The sequence below is a fragment of the Notolepis coatsorum genome (genome assembly GCF_963971535.1).
Source record: "Notolepis coatsorum genome assembly, chromosome: 17".
NCBI classification, from domain to species: Eukaryota; Metazoa; Chordata; class Actinopteri; order Aulopiformes; family Paralepididae; genus Notolepis; species Notolepis coatsorum.
In genome coordinates, this window is record NC_140181.1 from 106,523,321 (window position 1) to 106,539,546 (window position 16,226).

Here is a 16,226-nt window from a genome sequence, read left to right on the forward strand (position 1 = left end):
CCAATGTAGGATAGGACTTATTTGCGAGTGCTTAAAATATATCAAATATACAGGGTTCGTACGGGTGCTGGAAATCCTTGAAAATGCTTGTATTTCAATGTGCTGTTTTCAAGGTTTTAAATGTGCTTGAATTGTGTATAAAGTGCTGGAAAGTTATTATAATTGTAATTGCACTTTATACTTAATAATAAATCGCTATATGACTGAATAGTTTGGTTTTTAGACAAAGAAATAAAATAAGTCGGAGCGACTCGCGAGCCTATTTTTGCTTTCGCCTTTCACGCAAAATGAAATGTGGCTCGGCTCTACCCGTAGTGTTTTTACCTGTGCCATCTGAGAACAGCGCGTGTGTGTGGTCAAAATGCCGGGAGGCTGCCGTTTTAATGAGCTCTGGCTCGGAGATATCAAATATAATTCATGGTTAAAAAGAGGAGAACATCCTCGAGTAGCCGTGTGCAAAATATGCAGAAAGGATTTTTACCATGTGGGAGTCTGCACGTTCGAGCCACGTTGAAAGGTGAGCCACTGAGCCATGGGTGTTATTAACGTGTATCGGCCTGGCTCGCCAGGTAACTAAGTTCGAGACTACAAGTGCTCCACACCTGTCTCCGTAAATGTTTGTTATAAAAATACCACTTCAATAATCGAAATAGTCAAGTAACAGGCAGAATACACTATTGGAATTACAAACTCGTGTTTACCGGACTCTGTTTTTCACCGCAGTGTTGTAGCATGTAGCATAGCTTAACGTTAGGCAAATCAACGTTAGCTACCGGTAATTTCCTTTCATGTATTTCAAAACACGAAAACTTGTTGTGTATTGAAATGGTATTTTATTTTTATAACAGAACATTTACGGAGACTGGTGTGGAACTGGTGTGGAGCAGTTGTAGGTTGGAACGCAGTAACGTACTGTCTACCTGTATGTCATAAATGTTATGATGAATTGAAAATGGGGCACCCTGATGTAAACAAGACGAAAGTATTTCTCTGGTCTGCATCCATTTAACAATTGTGTGTATTGAGCCATAGTGTATTGTACCCATTCTGCAATCTGTTAATAATGTTTTCAATCAAACGTGACGAGCCAGGCCAATTTTAGCATGTTTATTTATGGAATATGCAATCTAACAGCTAACGTGAACTTTACAGTTAATTACATGGATAATAATGTTAAGGTAGTTAGTTCATTCCAGGCCATCATTAGGCTCTAAAATTCATAGGCATTAGATGTCAACATTAAACAATAAACACTCTTAAAGTTAAGTGCAACCAGTGAGATTAAATTAATAAAACACTTTGTTTTATTTATAACATGCTGCTCCTTTTTATTTAGGGAAGAAGCATCAAATTCTGATGAAAGCACGTCTAAATCCAGGTCCTGCATTAGTGGATTATTTCCAGCAGACAAGCAATGCATCAAGCAGCACAGCTACATCCACATCAACAACCAGCAGTGTAGTGAGAGCCAGAGCAGCCAGTGGAGTAGCTTGCAGTAGAGTTGATTAATTGATTGATTGATTGAAAACTTTATTAACAGATTGCAGAATGGGTACAATACAGTACGGCTCAATACACACAATTGTTAAGGGGATGCAGACCAGAGAAAGACTTTCGTCTTGTTTACATCAGGGTCCCCCATGTTCAATTCATCATGACATTTATGACATACAGATATACAGTACGTTACTGCATAACAGATCGGCTCAGCCAGGTTATATATGATGCCAAGTCTACATAATTTTGGTTGTTTAGCACAATAACATCTGATTTAATGTGATGGAAGAAGTGAAATAATAATTTTGAGTAAATATGTAATTTACCACAGCCGCATAAGATGCTGGAAAATCTTGAAAATGCACCTTGAAAATGCTTGAAAAGTGCTTGCATTTTGCCTTGGAAAAGGTGTACAAACCCTGAATATAATAGCAATAGATCTAAATAACACAGTGATCGTCAATGAGTTGCTTCCAGTCAACATGCACGAAACAGATAATTCTTTCATACATACATTTCAGTTTTATACCGTGATGAATATGAATATATTTCTAGAGCGTTCTGTCTAATCTCAATAAACTCCAGCAAATCGAGCTTCAATGTATTTTGTTAGAAATCGTGCCATTTGTCGCTTGATTTATGAATAGTTTTCAAATAAACGCTAGATTATCTATCTATTATTATGTGTCATCATGGGCGAACAGAAGCGGGGTCTGAAAAATCGTTTCTCCGTACTAGTGTTGTCAAAAATACAGAAAAATTCATACATATCGATTCTGAATATTTAAAACGGTTTCAATACTCATTTCCCGAAATATCGATATTTAATTATTCATAAAAAAAATACCTGTAATAGTACAGTAGTCCACACACACACACATGTGCATTCAGTTAAGTTGGAATATGACTGTAATACAAAAAGTTCAGTTTGTCAGGTACATGCAACACAGATTACAGTGTTTACATCTGTCTGCTTGAGAAAATACCATGTTCTGCAATAAAAATGATTGAAGTGAGATGAACAGTTATTTTTAAATGTGTGATCTAAAGATAAACAAAGGGTTTTAAAAGTGTTATATTTATCTTATCTTATAGTACCAGTAGGGCTGACCTTCAAAGCTTTTTTTTGGCAATCGAAGCTTCGGGGCCGAGCTTCGATTTTAATTCGAAGCTTAGAGAATTTCTTTTAAATATTAATTATATATATATATATATATATATATTTTTTTTTTTATCTTGTGTTGTGGGACTTGTACAGCACTTTGGTAAACTTTGTTGTTTTTAAATGTGCTCTATAAATAAAGTGGATTGGATTAATTAATTAAGTAGCCCCTTTCGTGACTGTGACGCAGCCAACAAGGTTTCACTCGGCTGCGCAGTGGGGCTGCTCTCACAGCCAACGACATGACATTACATAATTATGTTGCAACCTTCGTCTATCAAGCAAACAATTATATTATATTTAATTTATAATTTATAATTATATCAGACAATGCATCTACAAAAGCAGATGATTACAATTAAATTAGCCAACTTGGTAACACATTAGTCATAGCAGCATAGGCATAGCCTTATTAATGTTTTTTGTGTGGCGTCGCCGTCAACTCCAAGGGATATTCCCTTGGAGATGCATTTTGGAGGCAAAAAAAAATAAAAAAAAAATGTGCTTTTGTTGCTGGTTGATTCTCCTCAGCTTCTCTCTGGTACTTAGGGCTGTATTAAATACTTCGAAGCTTCGTTCGATGGCATGAGCTTCGAACATAAAAAAAAATCGAAGTGTTAAAAAAAATTAAAAAAATTTAACACTTCGATTATTTTTTTATGTTCGAAGCTCATGCCATCGAACGAAGCTTTGAAGTATTTTAAGAATATACTTAAATATATATATAGTATATAAGAATTTAATTTTTTTTACATTTTAAGATTGAACCTTTTTCCCTGTGGTATTGGATCGAATATCGATACTTTTCAAGGTATCGTATTGAAGTTCGAAATTCCAGTATTGTGACAACTAGGGGTGGGACGATACATCGATCCAGATCGATACATCGATGTAATTATCAACAATCGAATCGGATCGATGCGATGTAATAAGATCGATTCATATCGATACTCTTATTTTGAAAATCCTGTGGCGAGTCTCATATCCGCCCAAGAACAACAGCAGTAGCTCCGTGTGTGTAGACGTTACAGCATAGCATTCTCCCTTTCTGTGTGTGTGTGTGCGCGCGTCTTTGGAAAGACCAGATGAGGTCAGAGGAGTTTGATGTTTAAATGTTATTTAAACATAAACAATATAATACATAATAAATGTAGGCCTATACATGATCATGCAACATCAACAAATTGTTGTAGGAACGGTTTGGGAGAGGGAGGTTGTGAGTTTTGAGTTCCAAAAAATGTAGCTTAAAGTTTAAAGCTCAATATATAAAAACGTGGCACTTTACAGTGAACAGGAGGTCTATTTGTATTAAAAACAATAGATTGATTTTCCTTTAAATGTCTGGAAGAGCTCAAAAATACAAATGTCAAATGATATTTTCATTACCTTTTTTTTGTTGATCTAAATGTTACTGATTGTGTTAAATGGGCATATGATATCATCTCATATCGATCGCAGGCACCTGAATCTAATCGTATCGTATTGTATCGTGAGAGACTTTGTGATATCGGCAAATATCGTATCGTTGTCCAAAGAATCGATATCGTATCGTATCATGATGAAACTGGTGATTCCCACCCCTAGTGACAACACTACTCCGTACTTTGGTCGGCGCGAACCTCACACACTCACACACGCTCCGATGGCGGTGAAAGGAACATCTGATTAACCCAAGATTCGTAACATAAAGTCCTTACCTCACATCTGATGTCCTGCAAAAAGATTAATCCAATTCCTGATCGCCATTCCAAATATTGATCGCGTTTATTGATCCAACGTTATATATCCAAAACACATAATCCACGCTGCTCCGAGTGTCCCCAGTCAATGTGTTATAACGATACTGCATGCCCGAGAAGGAAAACCTGGACCGGACTTCTTAGATTGATGCACAGCCCCAGCCAGAGGGATTCCAATGATGTGCAATACCATCCGGGAGACGTTAGGCGGCGGTATTTGCCCTTTGCGAGCTCAGACCCATTCCCAATGATAACGTCAGGCTGGATGGATGAAAAATGAATGGATATAGCGAATAAAATAAATATCGATTAAAACCCGAGATATCTCTGGTTTGGCGCCCAGAGCATGGCGACTTATCTCGGGTTTGGCCTCCAAAGGGTTTTAAAAGAGGACTAAAAACATACCTCTTCAAAAAAGCCTTCTCTTAGTTTTAACCTTTTTATACATGCCTTGTGTGTTTTATCCCTTTTTTCTATGTTTTTTTATGCCTTGTTTTTTTTAATTGCCTATGTTTTTAAAGTCTGTTTTTACCCTGTAACCACTCTGAGATTTGGTTTCCAAATGTAGAGTGCACTATAAATTGAATGTATTATTATTATTCTCTTGTCAGGTCGTCAGACTGTTCTGGTCCACCATCAGACTGGGACCACTGCCATCACAGTGACCGCTCAGGGATACCAGGTGCCCCACCTGTCAGCAGCTAATGTTGTCATCCCGGTAAGAAGGAGGCACCCATTGCCCTTATAGAGCGGCACGCGTGTATAGAGCAGCATGTGTTTATAGAGCGGCTTTTCTTTATAGAAAAGCACGTCTTTATAGACCTGTTCGCCGACGACGTCATGACAAATATGTTCAGAACAATGGGGCAAACTACAATATATTTGCATTTGTTAGCCATGCTAGCGCTCTAAACAATCAATCCATGCCAAAGCTAGATATGTAAAAGGTTGTCTTTATAGAGCAGCATGTCTTTATAGAGCAGCATGTCTTTATAGAATGGCATGTATTTATGGAGGGGCTTGTCTTTATAGAGCGGCTTGTCTTTATAAAGCAGCATGTATTTATAGAGCAGCATGTCTTTATAGAATGGCATGTATTTATGGAGGGGCTTGTCTTTATAGAGCGGCTTGTCTTTATAAAGCAGCATGTATTTATAGAGCAGCATGTATTTATAGAGGGGCTTGTCTTTTGTTTGATTCTGGCTTCCTCCAGCAGTGTGTTGAAGTGTCCTTGAGCAAGTTGTGAACTTTTTTTATACTTAAAAAAATATATATTTAAAGAGTTATATAAAATGCAGTCTTTATAGAGCAGCATGTCTTTTTCACTTCCTCTGAATAACAGGAAGCTGCTGACTGAACCGCTCCTTAACACATTGTCTGCCACGCAGTTTGCCCATCTTATACCACTCTCTGCCAGTGCTGTAACCCTATGGAGTCGCTCACCTTTTTTGTAGGGCTATAACTTTTTAAATATTATAGCTATATCGACATTACTATGGCCCATTCAACATCGGGTATCTATCGTTCCGGATGTGGGAACCAGGGGCGGAGCTAGGGGGTGGCTACCTGGGCTCAAGCCCCGGATGTATTCTGAAAAGCCCCGAATCTATTTAAAAAAAAAATAAAAAAAAATGATTTTTTTTTTTTTTTTTTTTTTTATACAATTCATCATTGTTACATGAAAATATGTTTGCACCAGATTTAGCAGAAGCTAATTTCCATCTGTGGTCTATCCAGCTGCTAACTGTATTTGAGTGAGTTAAGTCTTGGTGTTATGGTAGACTCAGACCTAAGCTTTAAATCACAATCAACAAGTTGACAAAAACTTAATTCTTCCACCTTAGAAACATACAGTAGCTAAAGTACGGCCATTTATAAATCAAAAGGACGCTGAAAACCAGATCCATGCCTTTATCTCAAGCCAACTCGACTACTGTAATGCACTCCTTACCGGCCTCCCGAAAAAATACGATGATAACTATTTTATTGCAATGCACTATTGCATTATTTTATTCTATTTTACTAACTATTTTATTGCACTGCAATAATAAAAAAAAATAAAAAATAAAGCAAAAAAAAAAAAAAGGGGGGGTCCATCTGGGCTAAGCCCCGGATCTCCTACAATCCTAAATCCGCCCCTGGTCGGAACGTTATATTTTTCCATTCATACATTGTCGTGTTAGTACCGTCGTGAATATAAGCATGTTTTTAGAGTGTAGAGCAGTAATTCCTAGAACGCGAGTTATAGGCCCCGACTAGGGGTGTAACGGTACACAAAATCCACAGTTCGGTACGTACCTCGGTTTTGAAGTCACGGTTCGGTATTATTTTCGGTTCATTTATCTATTTATTTAACTGTATTAAACAATATAAAACGAATTGGCCATAATTTACTCAGAAAACGAATGCTTACTGCTGTAACCTACAACACTTAAGTAAATCTGAAGATTATTATATAGCAGATGCCTTGGAGGATAAGTCGTGGACAACTGTAGCGTGTGCTTGTTTATACATAGCCCCTTTCATGACTGTGATGCTTGAATACAGGGGCAGCCAGGGCTTGCATCACAGTCACGAAAGGGGCTAGTTTATACAGAGCTGGTGGTATGACTTGCTGGCTGCAATACGGACGAGAGGGAACTAGGTAGCGGGGCTATATTACTTTTAACATGTGCTTAAACCCAGTGTTCTCTACAACGGAGTATGGTCGCAGATCTGCTGCTATAAAAACACCTATGGCGTTTGTTATTGCTTTGGCCCGGTCTGAATTAATAGCGAGATGCTGCTTGAATGCCACAGGGAGCTGGGTTTGCACTAGGATCTGTTTCTTCCGTGTACCAGTGATATTCACATTCGGGTGATGCGGTTTCAAATGCGTGATAAAGTTCGCAATAAAGTTGAACAATGACATGGCTCTGGCTTGTCAGTTAGTATTGACTCGCCATACTAAGGCTAATCTATGCTGAATTACAGCTCTCGTTCAGCGTGGCTGCGAGCTGCGTTGGATGAACAAACAACATCCGGTTAGTTGTGCATGTTATATTAGGGCCGGGGGGATTTAAGTTCCGCAAAAAAAGGTTCTGTGCCGTTGCAATCGTTCGGTGCACAGCGCGTACTGTACCGGAGGACCACATTGAGGCGGTACAGTACGTATCCGCGTACCGTTACACCCCTAGCCCGACGCATATTTCGTTCCTATACACGCTATATTAAAAAATTCAAATGCATATGATCGCTATACATTATGCTCCATCATGCGTGAAGGAAAGGGGGGGGGGGGGGTCGTTTATGATTCCTTGATTGTCGGTAACGGCTTTCTTTTTTTTTAAACTTTATTTTTTTAGCGTTTATCGCTTTTCTGGGTGAAACGTGATATAGATCAGGGGAAGACATTCTGGTAAATGACGGCGGGTCCGGGAATCGAACTTGAGTCCACCAGATCCGTGACGCAGCACGGTTTTCCCTGACGCAGAAATAGCGCCGAGATATGCAGTGAGCTACTGGAGCCCCCCCAAGTAACGGCTTTCTTTAGTACGACATCATACGTTGATCAGATGGATTGCAATGAAATAAATGCGTATATCAAAAAGCAGGGTAGCCGGACCAGCACTCTCAGGTTCAATGTTTTTAATGGCAGCCTGAATAGGAAACAGACATGTTTCGGACTATGTCCTTCTTCAGTGATATGGCTAGCAATGGAAATACATTCAAGATGGTAGTTACCGTACTTTTCGCACTATAAGCCGCACCTGAATATAAGCCGCAGCAGCTAAATTGAATGATGTGTACATATATAAGCCGCACTGGACTATAAGCCGTAGGTGTTTTAATCTTTAATTACCATATGTAATTAGCATTGGGACACAATACAGTTGGACAAATAACAAGAATTAACTCATTTACAAGTTGTATTAAGTTTAGCAAATAAGGGAACAGATAAATAACATTTCAATGCAGTCAAAAAAGCAATATTTAGATTTTTACATTTTCGGGTTTGGTCACGTCGAGTCACATATAAGCCGCACCGTTATATAAGCCGCAGGGTCGAAAAATGGGGGGAAAAGCCGCGGCTTATAGTCCGAAAAGTACGGTATATACACCTGGCAGGTAATTACATGACACGGCAGGAAATGACATCACGACGCAGGTGTGCCTGTGCAATGTGACCAAAGGAATGACCTATCAAAGTAGAGTCCAATCATAAATCCACAAATTATACATATATATAAATATATCTATATCAAAAACATATCTGTTATAAACAAAACTAAACAAAACAAAACAAAATTACCAGAAACTTGATATATAACATATAACATGCCCTTAGTTTCTAGGGCTAATTGAGCCCCTTTACATATTTAAAGGGGAACTATCTTATAAATGACCTTTTCCTGTGTTTAGGGTTATTTTCTAGCTATGTGGACTTATAGTAATAGAATCTATGTCTCTAATTCTCGATTTGGCGCATTCTTCCAATTCTCCCCTCACAATAATGTCCCTCCCTCAAGTGAGTCATCTGAAAATTTGCCTATATGGGACGTCATATGGTGCATTTGCATAATAACACCCGCCCCCTCTAGCTGCCCGCCGAGCGAGAGAAGCAGAGAACTGTAAACGCTCTGCGTCTCCCTCTCCCTCTCGAGGAAGTCCACCACCGTGCTGCGCTACAGACAGCTCATGCTCCCGAACCGAGAGAGAGAGAACTGTAAACACTCTGCGTGTCCTCCCGGCTCAAGTCCACCACCGCGCTGCGCCACAGACAGCTCATGCTCCCGAACCGAGAGAGAGAGAACTGTAAACACTCTGCGTGTCCTCCCGGCTCAAGTCCACCACCGCGCTGCGCCACAGACAGCTCATGCTCCCGAACCGAGAGAGAGAGAACTGTAAACACTCTGCGTGTCCTCCCGGCTCAAGTCCACCACCGCGCTGCGCCACAGACAGCTCATGCTCCCGAACCGAGAGAGAGAGAACTGTAAACACTCTGCGTGTCCTCCCGGCTCCCTCTCCCGGGAGGACACGCAGAGTGTTTACACTTTTTTTTCTCTCTCTCTCTCTCTCTCTCTCTCTCTCTCTCTCTCTCATAGCAACAGCAAACTAACACAACGTATAGACATAGGGTGTCTGTCTGTCTGTCTGTCTGTCTGTCTGTCTGTCTGTCTGTCTGTCTGTCTCTCTCTCTCTCTCTCTCTCTCTCTCTCTCTCTCTCTCTCTCTCTCTCTCTCTCTCTCTCTCATAGCAGCAGCAAACTAACACAACGTATAGACATAGGGTGTCTGTCTGTCTGTCTGTCTGTCTGTCTACACCCCCTCTCTCTCTCTCTCTCTCGACTGACTGTCACTCAAAGTGCTTATGGGCGGAGCCAGGCCATAACAGCCTGATTTCTTGTGGCTGAAAAATGATGGGTTTGAGTACTTGATTAGAAATATAAACCAATGCATTTTTTTTTTTTAAACGTACAGATGTCTTCAATAGACTGACAGGAATTGTTTAAAGTTGCCCAAATAGTGCTAGGAATAGTAAAATAGTTCCCCTTTAATTAAATAGTTTCAAATTATACATTGAGCATCCTTGAGAAACATACCTGTTGTTTAGAAACAAACAACAACTTTATTAAACCAGAAATAATAATGTAGGTATAAGGAGGTTAGAGGAAACCGGTTAAAACGTTCATTCATTCCTCTAGGTTCGATGCAATTGAACACTATAATGAAATAAATGCACAATCGAGCTGGAATTAACGTTAGATTCCTCTTACCTGAGTCTGGAGAAAAAAATTCCAATTATTTGATTTCGATCTGCTAGATCCATTTTCCGTTTGTACGACGCAATAAACGCCGAAAGCATATAGATTCTTGCCTGACTGTTTCCCTCACGGGAATTGCACATCACAGTCAAGTGTCACGTTCTTAACACTTTGAGTGCCAGCAGGGGGCGCACGATTTATTGCTTGAATGCCAGCCGTTTTAGACTGATTTTCCGATATTTCATGATTTTCACAGAGCTATTTCTATATTCTATATTATGGCTATGTGTCTAATACGCCCGTCGCTTATCAATGACTTGCTTGCAGTCAACATGTATGAAACGGATAGTTTTTTCATCTGTACATTTCCGTTTTATACCATTTTGAAAAACGCTCGTTTTTGGAAATTTCCAGAAAATAAAAAAGATTCTGTGATAAACGCCCTTTAGTGGAATACACAAAACACGTTGTAATTTTTCGGCCTATTTATGAATCGTTTTCAAATAAACGCTCGATTATCGATAGTATATGTGTACTTATGCACGCTAGAGAAGCGGGCTGAAAAATGTATTATCTATTTTCTGGTCAGCACACATACACACACACACACACACACCAGGGTTTCCGTTAGAAAAAATTGTTGCCGGCCTCAGTGTCACCGGTCAAATGAGAGAAATTCCGGTCAGAGTTTATTGAGCTTAAAAACAATTGATAGGCAAAAGAATGACAACAAAACAAAAGAATGACATCATCAAGGCATGTAGATTTATAATATTTTTACTTAAAACTAGGCAACTTTTGCGTATAAAGTCATTATATTCCAAATAAAATAAGTCCCGAGACTCGTGCTGCTGCCGACTTTAAATCAAATAGGTGTCTGTGGGCAGTCGCCCGACATTAATAAACAACAGTCTGTTATAATCACATTTTTATGAGCTAACGAATTCCGTTATATTGGACATTTGTATTAATTATATCAAGCGAAGAACTGAGAAATTTGGCAGAGAGAGACGGCAACATTATCGTGGGTTTGCGTGACGACTCTCTCTCTCTCCACCTCCCAATGACTTATTTGCGAGAGTATGTCGATGCAGAGCAGCAGATTCAGCTGTTATTGGCTCTTTTCTGGGGGCCGCACAGCAGCGCCCCCCACCCAACATTGAATTGAAAATGGCTGAATTGGAGTACTGCTGGAGTACTGCATTGTGCTGCTGCTGCTCCGGCTCTGCAGCTTCACAAAAGTTCGCACACCCAGCACTAAGCTCTCGCTGACAACGTCGTTGTCATTATTAGAAGCAACGATGAAACAAATGTAATGATTGTTTCGTTCATCGCATAGGCTATTTAATTTTAGCCTATTTTAATACAATTCAAATAATCAAATTGTGCTTAGACTCAGGGAATTCTTTTCACCGGACATTAAGACCGGAGAGATTAAATATGTCGGACTTCAACAGATTTTGCCGGTCAAATACCGGTAATTACCGGCTAACGGAAACGCTGACACACACACACACACATACACAGATGGGGGACACGTTGAGATATATGTGAAAAAAACTCCAAGACTGGTAAAATAGATTCCTTACCTCACACACACACACACACTCCGATGGCGGTGAAAGGAACATCTGATTAACCCAAGATTCGTAACATAAAGTCCTTACCTCACATCAGATGTTCTGCAAAAAGATTATTCCAATTCCTGATCGCCATTCCAAATATCGATCGCGTTTATTGATCCAACGCTGGGTACTCGAAACACATATTCCACGCTGTTCCGAGGGTCGGCAATGAATGCAATCGGCTCGGGTTACATGCCTGATAAGTAAAATGTGGATTCCGGATTTTTCCCCCCATGCATTTTCATTCAGTCCAATCCAATGCGTGCATTACCATCCGGGAGACGATAGGCGGCGGTATTTTCCCTGTTCGAGCTCAGAGCCAGTCCCAATGGTAACGTGAGGCTAGATTGATGAAAAATGAATGGAAATCGCTAATAAAAGAAATAACGATTTAAAAAAAAACGAGATTTCTCGTCATTGGCACTCAAAGTGTTAAGCTCAGATCCTGATGAAGATTCTTTGATCGAAACGTTGATCACAATAAACTACAGATGGCGCAAGTTTTAATCATTTTATAAGTTTCTATCATTTTAGTTTGTCCTGCACATGGTCATCAGTGGATTTGCATGCTCTACATTTCCAAGTTCTTAACCTCTTGAGCCCTAGCCATACTTTCAGAAGATTCGCCTAAAAGTACATACCCAAGTAAATGGAATATTGCTCCACTTCTACAAGGTCTATTTGCATGTTCTCAGTATCTAGGGACACCTATGTACCTCAGGGAATGTATTCACAGTGTCAGAAATATTGTGTCTGTTACTATGCTTGAGTAAATTGCAATGAAGCAAAGGAGAATATAATATATATATATTTTTTTCATCTTTGACTGTGAATAACACCATGCTAACATTGACCAGACGTGAGCCACTGAGCTCATTCAGCACCTTCTTGAGATCAAGTGTACAAAAGATCTAAGCAAATTAATAAAGGGCAGATGATTTACAGGGGGTCTTGTAGATACAGCACTGAATTTTGCCATCCAGACACATGCAATTTGAAATATGAATATAGAATATCAGGCCAAATCTCTTTCCAATGGCGGAGTTCAATCTGGATTTAGTACCACCAGGCGCCCGTAACAGGGCAGCAAAGACCGTGAATGAAATCTACTGTAAGTACAGTTACTTTTTTTATAATGTAAATAGCTCCGCCATTTTTCATCAGATTGAGATGCAGTTTTTTTTCTAGACGTTCACAGAAAGGTAAAGAAACAAACTACGTTCTATGGAATTGCAATAACGTTCAGGTTTGTTCGACCAGTGAGATATAATCACAAAAATAACGTCAGACTTTTTCGCAAAGAATATTTTCAGCAGTGTTCACAGAGGCTGGTGTGAGCTTGGTAGTGTAGTTTTATGAAATTGCAATGTCCATTGAAAGCCCTTTCATGACGCGTTATTTCCTCGCGTCTTAATTCATCCGGTTTCCGCCGGGATGCGCAGAGATATATATGAACTCATATTTCGCTAATAACATTTCAAATCATTGGTGAACAAACATAGTGCTGAAAATATACACGTTGACTGCTGTTTTGATAGGGTTAGGGTCTTTACTCTTGGCTACATTTGGAGAGAAAAAAACGCAACATCAATTAATACAGACAGACTGTATTGATCTATTTATGACATCATATTAAAGCCGGCCCCGTACCGGGCCCAGTCTGGCTTAACACTAGAACAGCCATGGAGAAAATGTCACTGATTCCCGCCGGAACGGGTCAGATGACCCGACAGCTTATGAGAAATATGAGAAAAATAAACAGTGTAAACTATATAATTACCTCTTAATATAAAAATGTTGGATGGAAGAGACACACATTGACGGGCAAAGAGCCACATGCGGCTCGCGAGCCACGGGTTGGCCACCCCTGTGCTAGACGCTCGCAAAGTGCTGTGACTTTCCACATATATATTCCATATATATGTGGAATAACGTTCTAATTACATTTTCCTGAAGTCATTTTGAAATTTCAGAAACCGTGCCAGATAAAACGGGTACTTTTAGGAAAAGTCATTGAGTGACAGAACTGGAGCTCGACCGAGTGACGAGGATACATTTATTGAAAATGCCTAGGGGTAGTATTTGGTAGTGCGGTAGTGAAAGGGTTAACACAGCAGCTTCTCTCTCATTCAATACAGCTCCAGTGTTGGGAAGCGTTGGGTAGAGACGACTCAATGCAACCAATCACTCCCCTTCCATTTGTGTACCCGCTTCTTTTTTTTTTTTTTTTATTGGTCTTTTTCCCCCTCCATTTTCCTCCGATTTTCTCCCATCCCAATGTTAGTCGTATGCCAATTCCCAGTCCCTTCCTGATCGCTGCGCACTTTCAGATCTTTCAGATCCAGGTTCCATGGTCGTCTGACGTCTCTGCCACTCTGGAGCTCCTGCTGGTGGAGGACGTGACGGTCAGCCCTGACGCGCTCACCATGTACAACCACCCAGACGTGCGGGTAAGAGATCTGAAAGGGCTACGACCTCCGATATCATATTTTCACCGTGACAACTTCACGCTGTCCTTTCAACAGAACAGTACTGTGGACTTTCTGTAACTGCTAATATACTTAAAGAAACACGGCAACATTTTGGGAAATACTCTCATTTGCCATCTCCCCCTGAGTCAGACGAGAAGATTGATATCAGTTTCATCTCTGTGTGTCCAATATCCCCAGAGAGAGGTCCAGGTGCATGCTAGCCTAGCTTAGCACAACGACTGGAAGCAGTAGGGAGCAGCTAGCCTAGCTTAGCACAAAGACAGGAAGCAGTAGGGAGCAGCTAGCCTAGCTTAGCACAAAGACAGGAAGCAGTAGGGAGCAGCTAGCCTAGCTCCATCAAAAGTGAAGAAATACAACTTCCAACAACTCCTTAACTGACACACAGAGATGCAACTGATATCGATCTTCTAGTCTGACTCAGGGGGAAGATGACAAATAAGTGTATTTCCCAAAATGTTGGCATGTTCCTTTAATGTTTTCTCTCTGCCCCCCCCCCCCCCCCCCCTCACTAATCCTGTGTGATATAGGAGCAGTGGTGTGGCAGGTGTGGGGGTTAAATAACTAGTATGTAGTATAAGGAGGTAGCTTACCAATAAGGATGTAGTATAAGGAGGTAGCTTACCAGTAATGATGTAGTATAAGGAGGTAGCTTACCAATAAGGATGTAGTATAAGGAGGTAGCTTACCAATAAGGATGTAGTATAAGGAGGTATCTTATCAATAATGATGTAGTATAAGGGGGTATCTTACCAATAATTATGTAGTATAAGGTATCTTACCAATAATGATGTAGTATAAGGAGGTAGCTTACCAATAATGATGTAGTATAAGGAGGTAGCTTACCAATAATGATGTAGTATAAGGAGGTAGCTTACCAATAATGATGTAGTATAAGGAGGTATCTTATCAATAATGATGTAGTATAAGGGGGTATCTTACCAATAATGATGTAGTATAAGGAGGTATCTTACCAATAATGATGTAGTATAAGGAGGTATCTTATCAATGATGATGTAGTATAAGGAGGTATCTTATCAATAATGATGTAGTATAAGGAGGTAGCTTACCAATAATGATGTAGTATAAGGAGGTAGCTTACCAATAATGATGTAGTATAAGGTAGCTTACCAATAATGATGTAGTATGAGGTAGCTTACCAATAATGATGTAGTATAAGGTAGCTTATCAATAATGATGTAGTATAAGGAGGTAGCTTACCAATAATGATGTAGTATAAGGAGGTAGCTTACCAATAATGATGTAGTATAAGGTAGCTTACCAATAATGATGTAGTATAAGGTAGCTTACCAATGATGATGTAGTATAAGGAGGTATCTTATCAATAATTATGTAGTATAAGGAGGTAGCTTACCAGTAATGATGTAGTATAAGGAGGTAGCTTACCAGTAATGATGTAGTATAAGGAGGTAGCTTAACAATAATGATGTAGTATAAGGAGGTAGCTTACCAGTAATGATGTAGTATAAGGAGGTATCTTACCAATAATGATGTAGTATAAGGAGGTAGCTTACCAATAAGGATGTAGTATAAGGAGGTAGCTTACCAATAATGATGTAGTATAAGGAGGTAGCTTACCAATAATGATGTAGTATAAGGAGGTAGCTTACCAATAATGATGTAGTATAAGGAGGTAGCTTACCAATAATGATGTAGTATAAGGAGGTAGCTTACCAATAATGATGTAGTATAAGGAGGTAGCTTACCAATAATGATGTAGTATAAGGAGGTAGCTTACCAGTAATGATGTAGTATAAGGAGGTATCTTACCAATAATGATGTAGTATAAGGAGGTAGCTTACCAGTAATGATGTAGTATAAGGAGGTAGCTTACCAGTAATGATGTAGTATAAGGAGGTAGCTTACTAGTAATGATGTAGTATAAGGAGGTAGCTTACCAATAATGATGTAGTATAAGGAGGTAGCTTACCAGTAATGATGTAGTATAAG

General features: G+C 39.6%; 1 protein-coding gene across 1 annotated transcript in view; it reads left to right on the forward strand.

The window, feature by feature from the left end:
* nup210 (nucleoporin 210) overlaps positions 1–16,226 on the forward strand; it is a gene marked incomplete at its 5' end in the record, with an annotated part of 214,458 nt that overhangs the window by 126,275 nt on the left and 71,957 nt on the right. Inside the window, 2 exons of the mRNA XM_084333618.1 lie at positions 5,010–5,116; positions 14,097–14,216. Coding sequence (XP_084189744.1) covers positions 5,010–5,116; positions 14,097–14,216 — 227 coding nt within the window. The remainder of the gene's footprint in view (positions 1–5,009; positions 5,117–14,096; positions 14,217–16,226) is intronic.